Source organism: Trachurus japonicus, chromosome 8 (assembly GCF_045865225.1).
Source record: "Trachurus japonicus isolate A0001 chromosome 8, Traja_1.0".
Taxonomy (NCBI): domain Eukaryota; kingdom Metazoa; phylum Chordata; class Actinopteri; order Carangiformes; family Carangidae; genus Trachurus; species Trachurus japonicus.
Genome location: NC_140914.1, coordinates 26,761,999 through 26,777,284, shown reverse-complemented (window position 1 = coordinate 26,777,284; position 15,286 = coordinate 26,761,999). Strand labels below are relative to the sequence as shown.

Here is a 15,286-nt window from a genome sequence, read left to right as displayed (position 1 = left end):
CACCTGATATCTCTATGGCTCTCTTCTTAAAGGTGCTGATGACCGTTCCATCCTTCCTGCGCAGAAGTGGAGAGCTCCGCCGCTCGGCCACCTTCTGCTTCAACCGTGAACGCACCTTCAGGTTGGGCTCAGAGACTGGACGAGAGAGAGAGAGAGAGAGAGTCAACACTGTGAAAACATTAGTCTAGGCCTGCCTGTTTTGCTGGACGACATATTGTCCCACAAATTATTGCTGATAAACGATATTATTGTCAACATTATTTTGAGACCAAATTAACCATTAATGTAATGATAATATATCATAATAATGCAAGTACACCCTTTCAAATGCAATCATTTTTTTACCATTGTAATTGTAATGGAAATGTCTGGTCTATATGCTGAAAAAATGGTGAAATTTGTCTTTATTGCATTTTCACAAGATTTCCCAAATTAGAGACTGTGATTTATGAATCTTCAGGGTCTGTAGATTAATCTATTCCCGATTTGAGAAGTCTAGGTACAGTTGTTTTTCATCTGGACCAAATAAAATAAAAGTTTCACAAATACAATAGCGGGTGTCAGTCAAATGTTTTCACATCAAGAAGTGTCACAAAAGTGGGCAAACACACATGCACATGGCAATATATCGAGGCCGGCATAATTATCAAGTTTATTTTCATTTATTGTGTGATTAATTGATTTATTGATTGTCGTCCCAGGCCTACATGGGTCCAATAAATCAATTGTGTTATATTAGAAAAAAAAAGAAGAGGAAAATATATTTTATGTTAATGTAATGTGTGTTAATGTGTCATAATTACCACTCCTGCCTCTGCTGTTGTGAGTGTCATTGTGTAGTACAGTGTTTTGTTTGTTTGTTTTGTTACAGTGGGGTTAAACAAGGTGCCTGGTGACTTGCCAGCAGCAGACTGGCCATAATCCTACATCACTTGTTGGCCGGCCTGCTAGTTTGACTGCTGGATGAGCAGCGACAGCAGGTGTCTAAAAAGGCTAAAAGTCGAGGTGAAGAGCAAGGAGCAGGAAGAGGAAGAAAAATAAAATCATCCAGCTTTTGTTCGGCTTGAACAGAATCTCAGTCCTGGGAAACCTGGGCGTTATACAGTATCACTGCTCACTGTTTGATAATGTGACATCAGAACGCTGACAGAGCTGACTGATCAATGGGACTGCACACAAGTTGTATACATGGTAACATTATAAATCTATAGCAGGAATCCATCCTCTTAATTTTCATGTGTAAGACAGCAGGAGCCTGGATACAGCACCAAAAACTAATTACAAAGAAGACAGTACTGACTAATTCTTCTATTTAATTAGTATAATCAATGTTTAATCAATCCAACAAAAGTATTGGTGATTGAATGATTAAAAAAAAAAAAGTTGTGTGGGATGTTTGGTAAAACCTTTAAAGCAGATACTTAAAGTAGCCGGTCAGTGTGTGCAGCCTGCCAACAAGTGATGTAGGATTACAGCAGTCTGCTGCTGGTAAATCAGCAGGCACCTTATTCAACCCCACGTAACGCTCACAAACAAAACACTGATACGTACAACAGCACAGATGCCAGGATGCTAGTTATGATGAGACTACAAGAAATAAAACGACATAAGGTTTAAGGTAAAAATCAGTAAAAGACACAAAAAACAAGCCAGAAAAAATGATAGTTACAAATGACAGACCTGTGTTTGTCTGTCTCTGTTTAAATCAATGTTTTGTCTTGTTTTTTCTTTTTTCTTTCTTTTGTTTGTTTGGTGTTTTTTTATTGTTGCTGTCGTTTTTGGTTTCTTCTTTTTTCTTTCTTTCTTAAATATTTTAAATTTTGGTTTTCTGATCCATTTTTAACATGTATATATATATTAAAAAAACAAAACAAAAGGTGATTGTTTGCCTACTAAGACCACTTAAAATGAATTGCTCTAATGGTTGTTGAATTACTATTGTAAAAGTGGATGTGAAGAAATAAAAAAGAATGGAAAGCTTGATGGACATCGCAGTAAGAGTCAGTGAATGTTTCTATGGAGACAGAACCAGGTCTGCACTCTGACCTCTGACCTCTGAGTTCACATGTTTAGAGAAAATGCGTTCACATGTTTTCAGACATGTCTGAAACGGTGTGCGTGTGTTTTATCAGGTTTGGGCTGCGAGGCTACAGTACCTCCTCACTGATGAGTCAGACTGAGTCATCAGCACAGGTACACACACACACACACACACACCCCTGTATGTGCCTCTGTGCCTCAGTTGTTGTCTCCTACCTGTCTTGCGGAGCGGGAAATCGTCTTTACTCTCATAGTTGCCCAGCAGTGGGGGCAGTTTGTAGGAGGGAGGGGTTCCTGGTGTGTTACTCTGTGGAGGGGAGCTCTGATCCTGAGAGCTGTGCTGGCCTCCCCTGCACACACACAAAAAAACACAACGAGAGAGTCAATAAGCTGGTTTGGTAAAACACTTTCACAATAAGTGCAGCACTAACACTTCTGTCAACCTGCAACCTGTTATTTCCTGTTAGTGTGGGTTTGGTTTCTCTGTGTGCCTCTTTTTCATTTGATTTGTATCTATATGACAGCAGTGTTGGGCACATTACTTTTAAAAAGTTATAAGTTATAGTTACTAGTTACTTTCCCCCAAATGTAACTGAATTACTACATTATAAAAGTAACTAATTACCAGGAAAATCACTATTGTGTTGTCTTTTTTATAACATTTTTGATTACTCGTTACTGAAAAAACTAGCGTCGTTACTAACACTGTTATTTTATAACGCCGTTATTCCCTTCACTATATCACAGTTTTGTATTGGACCACATCTGTAATGGCTTTGTACCTTGTTTGAACAATGTAAAATCTGATTTCACAAGCTATAAGAAAGAGTTCGATAACACATTTTTTCTGTCCAATCGTATCACATTGTTCGCCAAGTTTTACATTCTAAAGTACTGAAAGTGAAACCCTCTTTCTGTGTCTTTAAAAAAGAGATTGAATCCTATATTAAATCACTAACTGCCTCTTGCAACACAAAAGCTATGAAGACGATAAATGTGTGCTCCAAATTCAATGATCATCCTAATGTACAGTATTATAGTTACTTTTTTCTATGCTTTGCACCAGCTTTATTTAATTTCCATTCTGTATCTGTCATACCCCTGGCGTTATATATTTTTGCAGTATACATTGTGTATGTTGTTCTTTTCTATGATATCATTCTGTAATGTATCATTTCCTCTGCACAAATAAAGTTTATTGAAAAAAAAATCACAGCTGAACATGTTTAAAAAATGGATTTAGGTCAAATCTTCTCAAGGATTTGCACAACTTTTGGGGCATTGTCTTGCTCACTGGGTAGAGCAGACCCCATTCACACAGGTTATACTGTACACCTTTGTTGCATGTCATTCCCCTTCTTTCTCTCTCTCTTTCCCCATTTCCTGTCTCTCTCCAGCTGCCCTGTCAAAATAAAGGCATAAAAGCCCCCCCACCCCCCCAAAAAAAAGTATTGACAATGTTTCAGTTTCCAGAAATGAGCTGAGTATTCCTGCAGCACTCTGTAAAGTTAAGACATAGTTGGTGCACAGGGGTGGACAGAAGAGCTGACATTTACATAAAGATAAGAATAAAAAAAAAAAATCCAAGAATAAAGTTGAGGAATTTAGTTTGAGACTAAATATGAGTTGTTCCAGTGATGTGCCTGAGTCCTCACCAGCACTTTGGGGAGAAGGAATGGTTCAGTCCTCCAGGACCAGGCTCTTTCTTACTGAGGAGGAATTCCTGGAGCTTCAGCTTCACCTCAGTGCTGGCAATGGCACCTGCCCAAACACACACAATAATAATGAGAACACCACTAACACGCACACAAGACGGCATGATTGTGGCCTGCGGGGCGGTGACAACAGCGGCAGTGGTGTGACCCACTCTCTTTGCCTTTCTCCTTGTTCCTCAGCAGCAGCAGTTGTTGCTCCAGCCTCTGCTTCTCCTGCTCCTCGTGTCTCTGCTGCTCCATTTTCCTCTTCTGTTCCAGCTCCTGCTGCCGCTTCGCCGCCAGCAGCTCCTGTTGTTGCTTGCACACACACGGACACACGCACACACATTTAACAGAATGATTCTAGGGATGATTAATTAACAAACAAGATCGGAGGTGGCGATTTTTGACAATGCTCATTGTGCGGGGTTAAAGCCGGGCTATCTACCTTCAGGTGCTCCTGCAGCTGGACTTCGTGTTGTCTCGTCAGCACTTCGTGTTTTTTCTGGAACTCGGCGAACAGCAGCTGCTTTTGGAGCTCCTGCTGCTGCTTGAGGAGCACCAGCTCCTGCTGGAGCTGCTGCTCCCTCAGAGCCGTGTCCACCGCCGGCCCGCCCCCGGACAGAGACCTGGGCTCCGTCCGCAGGTCCACTGGGCTTCCTCTTCCTCCTCCTCCTCCTCCTCCTCCCCCTGGGCCTTCTCCTGGACCCCCACCTGGAAAAGCAACAACAGCTTTACTCAACCTGACTCAGTTGTTGACTTAGCTGCATCTTTCTTTCTGTTAGTGCTGAATGTTGTTTTTCTTTTTCTTAAAGGTACATTGTGTAGAAATTACTCCCATCTAGCGTTGTGGTTGTATATCACAAGCAACTCAATCGTATTTTTCATGCTGCATTCACGTGAAATTGGGCAGAAGACAGACAGGCGACAGCCGCTGCACCTAACGGCATAAACAAGCCTCTATGTAAACAAGTGGTCCGTCAGCACGAGCCAAAACAATACACGTGAAAATATTTTATCATGGCGATGTCGTATTGTTTACCTGACCCACGTTTTACCGGCTTTCTCTCCTATTCTGTGACTAAAATGGCATCTGGTTTGTTAGCGACGGCCGTCTGCCCGACTGCAGGTGAATGCAGCATCAGTGCAACGCTCCATTCCTCCTCACTGCGTTACCGCGGTGACTTTTCACAGACGCCACCTCGACCGGAGTCGACAGCTCCGGTGTCTCCGGTGAGTTTCCGTGGTTTCCTACCGTCACGCTGCCACTGAACGTAAAAACATGGCGACATGACATGGCAGCCACCACCGAGCTTACCCGCTCCATGTAGATATGAATGATATGAACGGCTAATTTCAGAGCTTTCCGGAACACTTCAGTTTGTTGATGGAGGTGATTACTGATTAATGAAAAACATACTTTTGAATTGATTGATTTTCGTGAATAGATAACAGGAGAAGTTACACAATGTCCCTTTAAATTTTCATAACTATATCTAGTTTTTTGACTGAGTTCATGTTTTCTGCTCCGTGTTCTTCCCTGCTGCCTTCCTCCATCCATCCAATCAGGTGACCCCGCATTTTCCTCCTCTCTCCGTATCTATCTGTTCACCTGTTCTCCATTTTCATTTTCCGTTTCCATCTGAACTCCCCCACCCACTCGCACACCTGTTCCCGGTTTCCTTATCGGCTCAGCCAGAAATTAAATTTGCCTTTACTACCTGCTCCTTGTCAGATCGTCTCTTATGTTCCAGTGTGTTTTCCAACGTGTCCACACTACCTGTGTTTAGTTCCCCTGCGGCCCTGTATCTGCTCTTCTTTCCACCCGTTCCCTGCTTCAGCCTGGTTCAGGTCTGTTTGGTTCCTCCCAGCCTTGACCGGCCAAAATGAGGCAAGAAACACAGTGCACACTGGGCTGACTGGCTGGTTGGTTTCTCACCTCACTGGCCTCTAAGGTAATATGTGGCTACTTAGAATTTGGAAACTAATTAGTTCAGCCTTTGTGAAACCATCTCCAGACACCAACGGCACCAAAGATGCCTGGAACCTGCTGGAATGACCCTTATGCTCCAAGAGCCAATTAAAAATCACATCTTATGATACTTATTAAAGACCAGCAAAAATCCTCTGGAAGGAATGGTTGTGCAAACCGATCTTATGTTAGTCAGACTGTCCCATCATCATTACCCTGTGAAATTAGCTACAGTATCATCCATTTGGAAAAACTATGGATGCACTGATCCGATATCAAAGGGATAGTTCAACATTTTGGCAAATTGGCCCATTGCCATAATCTCTATAGTCTTATGGTAGGTTTGTTTCCTTTAATTGTCGGTGCAAGCTATTTTTAGAACGGTGGAGCAGAGCCGCAAGCTGCTCAGAGCTACGCTACGGAGGCTAATGGGATTTCTTGGTTTCCCTCATCAAACTCATCAACTACACAATCCAACAACTCCAAAACGCTCTGGTGGACAAGTTGTGACCTGCACATTCACAACGCTATGAGATAATAACAGAACGTTATGAGACAGAGTTGTTTTCGAGGCAAATGCAGAGACTTGCCGGAAAACTGCCCCCGACGGGAACGTGCATCAGCGGTTTTGCATGAATTTACCTCGAAAAAAACTCTGTCTCGTAATACTTCATTATTATCTCATAGCGTGGTGAATGTGCAGGTCACAACTTGTCCACCAGAGCGTTTTGGAGTTGTTGGATTGTGTATTTGATGAGAAACCAAGAAATACCATTAGCCTCCGTAGCGTAGCTCTAGTCTGAGCAGCTCGCGGCTCTGCTCCGCTGTTCTAAAACTAGCCTGCACCGACAATTAACAGTAACAAACCTACCATAAGACTATAGAGATTATGGCAATGGGCCAATTTGCCAAAATGTTGAACTATCCCTTTAAGATCGGACATCAGCCCAGATATTGACTAAATAGCTAGATTGGGTATTAGATAATATGATATAATATGATACGACACTGATCTATTCACTTCAGTTCTATGTTAGTGACTTGCAGCATGCCGATACACAGAGCAACAACGTCTGACAAAGTTATGACAGTATTATGTTAAAGTCAAGCCTGACGCCTTCACTGTCTCCCACATGGCAAGGTATACAGTGGTATTGAATCGGTATTGGGTATCGGCCGATATGCTAAACCAAGGTATCAGTAACAACATGGGGACTGAAAAAGCTGGATCAGGGCATCCCTATGATAAACCCTGCTGAAAGAACCTCAGACACCTCTGAGCTGGTCAAGAGCTGGTAAAATGTGACAAGCAGCAGCAGCAGCAGCAGCAGTAATCATTCTCTTTTACACAACGTTTCTTCTTCTTAATATTCATCCTGTTGCATTGAATTGCACAAATAAAGAGTGGGAAATTGTAGTTTGTGAAGCATACAACAACAGCCTGACAGAGACATGCACAAACTTTACAAGTCGTCAGGAAAAACTCCAAAATTAGTCAGACTCGGTCCCAACTTAAACATTAGAACCGTGTGTGAGATGGGTTTTCAGACACTGTTCAATAATTCAACCGGTGCTTTGGTTGCAGCACCCTGACACCCTGTCACCCTCCAAGACAACTTCAGCTGACACTCTGATATATTTGCCCAACAGGAGCTGCTGTGGATTCTGCTACATTATAGTGTGATTATAGTGTGACTGTTGCACAACAGTCGAGACGTCATTAACGTCAAACCACTGCAGAAAATTTATCTCAAGTTTGATAACATTAGAAAGACAAACCAACAATAAACGAGCAGCTTGATAGTTTATTCTTGTGTGATGGAGGGAATCATATTCAAATTAAGGTAAGCTGATATTTTGAAGATAATTGGTCAAAAGATATGTTATGTTATGCTATGCTATACTATACTATGCTGTTATGTTATGCTATGCTATGCTATGCTATGCTATGCTATACTTTGTTATTTTATGTACGTTACGCTATGTAATGCTAAAATATGTTATGTTATACTTTGTTATGTTATGCTATCTATACAATGTTATGTTACGCTATGCAATACTATGTTATACTATGTCATGTTATGCTATGCTATGTTACACTATATGCTATGTTATGTTATCCTATGCTATGTCGTATTATGTTATGCTATGTTATGTTAGGCATCTAATCAAAAGAAAATGAATAAAACGTCAATTGAAACAAAACACAGTTTCATAACATTAATCATCATGTGCAGGTGGTCACTCATCTTGAAATGCCAGGGTGCTATCAGTGAGTGAAATGTGACAATCAACACCTGTGTGGATCTACAGCCAGGCTCCCACTGACTCTAAAAGAGTATGCCACTGTTTTAGCATTAAGCCCATCTACACATTTGGGCTAACAATTGGGAAAATAGGGGTCGAAAGATATTCATGCACCAGAACTAGGGATATCATGCTGTTGTACTTCATCTTCCTCGTTCTTCCTGCGGTCTACATAACTCATGGTGCGACCCCCGAGCACCGATGGTTCCCTCGGTTTGCCTGGAGCTGCCGGCCTTGAGCAAAGACGAGGAATGAGGAGTGAGCTCACTTCTTTCTAACTTTTCCCGCCCCAGATATTTTCACTTTCAAATCTGTGGTCCTCCGTCCCGACTAAAGCTGACTCATTTGACACCACTTTATCAGGACTTCATGCTTCTCCCTGTGGAGCTGCAGACGGATTTATACAACTTGTTTTTAAGCACAATCCCCCCAACCATCTGTAAACAGACCATCAACAGACTCCTCCCCTTTGAACACAGGACTTCCTCCATCTACTGCACCAAGCAGAGAAACACTAATGTGACTGACGTACGTCCTACAGAGGTGATGGGTGTTGTGCATTCTTTGAGGAACTCCTTTAAAGTAACACTTGAACCCACCCGAGGACCCTCAAAATCCCCTAAAACCTCTTCCGTGTGCCTCAGATCCACTTTCAGGGGAGCATCTGACCCATTTAGTCAAACCCCCTTTTGGAGACCTGGACCTCCCCCCCTCAAGGACTCTTAGAGGACTCCCCACTCACCGCCGTCTCCTCCTCCTCGGTGCTCGCTGGCCGCTCCTACTGGGCTCTGCATGCCCGAAGGGAAGCTGCTCTTCACCTCCACTACTGCAGGACAGAGAAACAGAGAGGGAGGGAGGGAGAAACGAGTGATTGATTAGTCTGGAACATGTTGTCAGGGATACAGCACCGACTATTACATAATTCACTTCTACACACACACACACACAGACAGGCAGTTCCCATTTTATTCAGATGAGCTGTGATACCGTTGTAAAAGAGTGAGGAACACAGCGTCTCGCCGCCTAAAAATAGCCACGAGCCTAGCATTAGCTTAGCGCTAGGTAGCACTGACATACTTGAATTTTAGCCTAGCCTATATACGGTGAGGTTTGAGTATTAATATGTGCCATATATATGAATAGACACAAGTTCTGGGAGAAGCCTGCTGTTATTTATATCAGTACGGTGGAGAGTGATAAATTAATGAATAACAAAGAACAAAGGAAAAGGAAGCACTGCAGGGAGAGACAGTGCACGCTTTATAGAAATTAATGTAATGCAGGAAAATACTCAGATTAAATATGTCAGTCTCCTCCCCTTGATCAGCAGCGGTGCACCACCTCACACTGAGCTGAATACTGTATGTGGCAGCCGCTTGGACTGAATCACTACAGATCAATATTGACTTGTTATTCCAGGCATCAAAGAGGCGTCAGCTGACAGCTCACCTGATCAGATGAAAGATCAGTCAAAACCCTTCATCTTTTAAGTCTCAGTTGAATAAAAGCTTCAGTGTTCAGAGTTTGCATGAGGCTGTACCAGCAGTGACTACGGGTTTCATGTCGCACAATACAAACCATTATTAGGCCTACACATCTTTCGGACATGTTTTAGTTTGTCATCCCAAGTGGTAAATGTGATTAGATTTTTTTAAATTATAAAACAGATGAAAACAATTGTTCATTTTTATGATGGGGTAGAGGGCTGATGGGATATATGGGCGGGATGGAATATGAGAGCCTCTGTGAACATTGAATGTATATGTTATGTGTGATTGTATTTGTATCTGTACCTGCATGTATCTGTGTTCTGGACCCCCTTGAAAATTAGATGATACATCTTAAGGTGCTGTCATTTAATAACAACGCAAAATAAAAGACAAATTACAAAGCAGAGAATGCAAAAGAAAAACAAACAAAAAAACAAAAAAAAACAACAACACTAGCTTCCAGTATGTGCACGTACATGACAACAAAATAATAACTGAAAAAAAAACACATGCTGACACCACGCTCCATCATTTAGTGACGCTATCAGTGGAAATCTGTGCTTACAGTGAATGACACCGCATGAAGTCATGAAGAAAACCATCACCAAACCATAACTGCTGGGTCACACCTCACATGACCATATAGTACACAAGTGGTGTCCTTAGTCTCCACTTCCTGACAGCGTAATATTTACTAAATCTTGTGTTTATGAGACAATACACAAGATGCCATGTCCTTTGAGCAGCGGCTGATTGGACACTACAAGTATGATGACGGGACAGTGTGACTGGACGGTGACCGGCTGGTGAGCACGCTGACCACAGACGAGAAGTCATAGAAATAGAAGCAAAACAAGAGGCTTTCAACCACAGATCCTGGTGAGGAAAGGAACAAGTAAACATGAAGCTGATGCTGAGTTACAAATAGGTCCATAACATATCTGACCTGAAACTTACATTTTGTCATATTTACTCTGGGTTACCTCTTTAACCCTTCACTCTGTAGCCAGTACAACAGAATAAGTTGTGTTCAGTTTGAGACACAACAATCACACCAGGTAGATACACATTCCCTGTACATTTTATATACAAGTATATTTTCAATTTCTTGAGTAAAAATAAGTTATCTGAGAGCTCAGGTCTCCTGGGTTTCCTATTCTTTTGCAGGCTGCTGCTTTGTTTCCCTTTTTCACTCTAAAACTGTAGAAAACAATAATAAGACACTGATTAGAATACTGAATGTTTCATGCTTAACATCATGCCTTTTGGAGATCATTTCATCTTCCACTTGCTTAACTGTTCACACGTTAATTTTAACGTTAAATGAATTTTGTAGTGGTAATGTGACTGATTAAGCAGGCATTTTATTAACTTCAGTGCAATTGCAAGTTTATATGTTCTAATTTTACAATATCGCCTGTCATATTGTTTCAGTATAATTTTATTATTTGACTGTTGTTGATGTTCATCGTTTTATCTCATGTGTATTTTATCTGTACAGAACCTTGTGACTTTGTCTGTGATGCTATATATAAATAAACTTTACTTACATTAACCCACATACTGTACTGACATTTAAGTTTAAGGGGCCTGTACTTGACGTCAGGGCTACGTGATATGGATTAAATGACCATATGCCAAATTGATGCCAAATATCTTGATAGCAATAAAAGAAACATCATGTGATACATCACACTGTTAATACATGGACAGACATTGTGATTTCAGTTGGTCATTTCAGATTTTCATTTACATTTAAAATAATATAAGATGAATGATGTGATCTTTGTTGGGTCTTGTACCAAGCAAACATGCCCCTTTCCGTTTTGACGATTGAATTTCTTGGTCAGGGCATCTCCGTAGCAACACTTACGGTGCTGAAAAAAAAAAAAAACTGCAGCTCCTGTGGTTTGGATGTTGCACTCGGCCATGTTGGGATTTCACTGACAATGTGATAATTGTGCAGCCTTACAATACAATATATAATATATGTAGCATTATATGAATACTTTGGATTATTTCAACATTTTATGCAACACTTTAAATGACGCTTTCACAAAACACTGCTAACATTTAGAGTAATATTGACTACTATGAATGTTAAGCGTGACTGTGCTTTGTGTCAGTCTGACATTCACAGTGCAGATGTCTAATCAAGCTGGATGCTGTTCAACCAGTGCAGAAGAAGAGACATGACAGGATGACATTATGAAAAGACTCAAACAAAAGAAAGCTGTGCTTGTTGACGGTATGTTCCCAGGAACTTAAAGGGATAGTTCAACATTTTGGCAAATTGGCTCACTGCCATAATTGCTATAGTCATAGCAGTAGGTTTATGTTCTTGTTGGTGCAAGCTATTTTTAGAACGGCGGAGCAGAGCCACAAGCTGCTCAGATCTACGCTATTGAGGCTAATGGGATTTCTTGGTTTCCCTCATCAAACTCATCAAATATACAATCCAACAACTCCAAAACGCCCTGGTCGTGACCTGCACATTCACCACACTATGAGATAATAACACAACGTTACGAGACAGAGTTGCTTTAGAGGTAAATACAGAGACTGCTTGCTGAAAATTTAAGTTTTATGCTTCATGTGCTCATCATGACTCATTGTTAAAAGGCAGTTTCCTCTGCATTCTGCAGCGTTTTAGTTTTCCTCGTTCTTCAATTTCTAAAAGTGTGCGACATTGATATATTGATTTTATTGACTTCTTCCCTGCATTCTCACTTGTGTTTTTTATGTGCAGACTGAAAATCTACAAAAGGAAAGCATATCCATACACACTTTATATACAGTATACAGTATGTGGCAGTTTAGGTTTTTACAGTATTCATGTATATAAGCTACAATGGTAAGACTCAGCAGCTCTCAGATCGGAAGCCCCAATCAGCTTAGCTGCTCCAATCAGCTTAGACTGATCACTGGATATAATGTGCGTGTGTGTGTGAGAGAGAGAGAAAGAGAAAAAGTCACATATTATCATATCAGCAGCACAGAGACTCAACAAGTCGTGAGCAAACAGGTTAATGCACCATGCATGTAATGTAATAGATTGATGGAGAGACAGAGAGAGAGAGATAGAGGTTTCCGTATCCTATCTCCGTCAGCTTCCACTCTGCCAGCGTGCCGTTGAGCAGGGCAGTGACCCTGACCCGCCTTAGACCTGTGGCGAGTGCACTCTCCTGGTCATGGGGCGATTACGATAGTGAATCAGGCTACATCCTGGAAGGCTCCATACCCGGCGTGGCACGCTGGGACGTCAGCAGGATGTTTCCTGTCTGCCGGCCAGGGAGGAAATTCAATTAGGACGCTCCTACTGAGTAGTCCAACCTCTGACCTTTCCGTACGTAAAAAAAGGCGCTCCGATTGGTCGCCTCCCGCCCCCTCGGCCACACCCTCTCTGCCGTGACGTCCCACGTGGGTCCCAAGCGCATCAAAGCTAAACAAACTTGGACAATGAGGCTAAGGTGATTAGGCCTGAGACCGGTCAGACACAGATCTCAGCATGTCACATCTTCACCTTTGACCTCTGGACGTGTTGTGTGCGTACGGTGAATACACAGATTTTATTCTTTTTCTTTATTCTTTTTTTTTTTTTTTTACTTCTAACACACGGACAGACAGTCACACACACACACACACACACACACATCTACAAAGAAGCAGTCTAGTTTCAGACTCTGGTTTGTGGTTGCTGCAAGAAAAAGTTGGTAAAAACCAAAAAGCTGAGAGCTGTGTGTGTATCTCTCTCTCTCTATGTGTGTGTGTGTGTGTGTACAGTCACTCACATCTAAATTACCTAAACAAATATTCTGGCATTTCACTGTGACGCACGTGTCTCCCCTTTCCACTTCGGCACACACACTGCCTCGGTTGTGTGCGCGTTGTGTGTGTGTATGTGAGGGACCGGTCTGTGTGAGTGTGTGTGTGTGTACAACAGTCCGTTTGGCAACAGAGCAGCATTCCACAGCAGCCAGGGTCTGACGTCAAACTGAAGACATTTATAGTCTGGTAAACACACACACACACACACACGATGAGGCGTGGATGAGGAACCCTTTCAGTCAATCATATCAGTCTCTAAATGAACACAGCAACACAGTTACACACAGTAAGTCAAGTCCTGCCCCGGGACAGAGACGGTAAAAAAGAATGAATGATAATGTTTGTTCTGGTTGATGAGCTCAGACTGCTGATTCCACCTTCATGTTGAGATGCAGCATGCTCATACAACACAGGAGACGTCTACACATATGCAGTAGTTGGTAGAAACTTGATAAACTTAACATTGAAGTTGAAGTAAGTACTGTAAAGCTGTGTTTCGACTACATGGTACCAGCTCAACTTAAAGGATCCATCACCTGAAAATCTTTTTTTTTTCCAGGTTATTGCATGTATAACTCAATCTTCTCTGTCACTGACAATAGCTGACATGTTTTCCGGCCAAAGAACTTCACTCTCCCCCTTGAATTCACCAGGAGGGGAAAAAAATGCAATTTCTGATTGGGCTTCTTGTTGACGTCGGTAAGACACCAAGGAGTGGAGGGACCACCCCCACGCCGTACGCGGCAGCCGGTAGCGGTAGCTGTGAAACAGGAAAAAAGCTGTTTTATTTCCTGCTGTAGCGCTACATCACTTTATTAAGTTTTAATATTTTTTCATGAAAGAAAGTAAACGTTTAGATCCAAATGACGGCTGTTTAGAAGTTTGCTCCGATGTTTTTCAGAAAAAGTTAAACTCCACCTGTGGAGCAACGACTGCTGCAGAGCTACTCGGCTGGCCAACCTACGTCGTCACCCTGGGGGACAAAACGATCGTTAATTAACTTACCCGCAGGTTTTTAAAGGTTTACCGCCGGCTGGTTAAATTATTTTTAGGAGATAAATGTTGGTCTCATTGATGAAATCTAACAATTGTGGCAGTAGCATTAGTTTGTTTGAATGAAAAGTGAATCTTCATGTGTGTATTGGACAGAGGAGCGGCGCTGCTCAGGGCTCTGTATGTATAGAAATCACCACATTAACATCAATAAATAAATGTTTTACAATGAACCGATCAGTCTGCATTACATTTTGTTTTATTAAGTTATTCACCTTTTTCCGAACGTCAAAAACGTAAGCCGGTTTTGCTCTTCTGGTGGAATTTTATGTTTACGTTTCCATGGTTTCAGTAGTCGCGGTAAATGCATGGACTCATGGACCCCTGCTCAGCACCGCCTCAAGCTTCCAGAGGACTCAAGATCGTGTATTTTTCTCGCAAGAGCAAAATTGGGTACACAAATAGGGTTAAATCAAGGTGAATGTTGCATTTCTCATAAACAAGAGATCAAGGGTTACGGGGTGCGTTTGTGTCGTGGTGCAGCCCAGACGAGAACTGGAACACCAGGTCAGAGGCTCTGATATTGCAAGGTTGGTTTTCAGTCATTTAACCATCACGAATACTCTGAAATTGTTTAATTAAGGTAAAAATCTTGCATAGCTCTGATGACAAATGAAGATGTACTGTCATTTAATTTGTTGGAACAAGATGAGGGAAGTAAAAATGTCCTTTTTTGTTTGCAATAAAACACCTTAAACTTCTCAAAGGTGCTTGATTGGTATTAAATTTCGTCTCAACACCGACAGTAACTCTGAATAAACTTGAGTCAAACCAATGACAACTTTTATTTGATATCAGATCCTCAAGCACTTGAAGATTTGGGCAGAGTGCCGAAACTGAATCAGCAGAGAAAACTGTAGAGTGAAAGGATCCACTGTTGGCCCGTATGGAAAACAATTTTT

The 15,286-nt window shown here is 41.8% G+C and overlaps 1 protein-coding gene across 2 annotated transcripts in view; it reads right to left on the bottom strand.

Annotated features, from left to right (window-relative positions):
- hdac5 (histone deacetylase 5) overlaps nucleotides 1-15,286 on the bottom strand; it is a 74,245-nt gene that overhangs the window by 22,983 nt on the left and 35,976 nt on the right. For both annotated transcript variants that reach the window (XM_085785050.1, XM_085785051.1), the window contains 6 exons: nucleotides 8,756-8,839; nucleotides 4,183-4,448; nucleotides 3,908-4,052; nucleotides 3,696-3,801; nucleotides 2,257-2,390; nucleotides 4-135 (listed from right to left, as the gene is read on the bottom strand). In XM_085785050.1, the coding sequence (XP_085641176.1) occupies nucleotides 4-135; nucleotides 2,257-2,390; nucleotides 3,696-3,801; nucleotides 3,908-4,052; nucleotides 4,183-4,448; nucleotides 8,756-8,839 (867 nt within the window). The remainder of the gene's footprint in view (nucleotides 1-3; nucleotides 136-2,256; nucleotides 2,391-3,695; nucleotides 3,802-3,907; nucleotides 4,053-4,182; nucleotides 4,449-8,755; nucleotides 8,840-15,286) is intronic.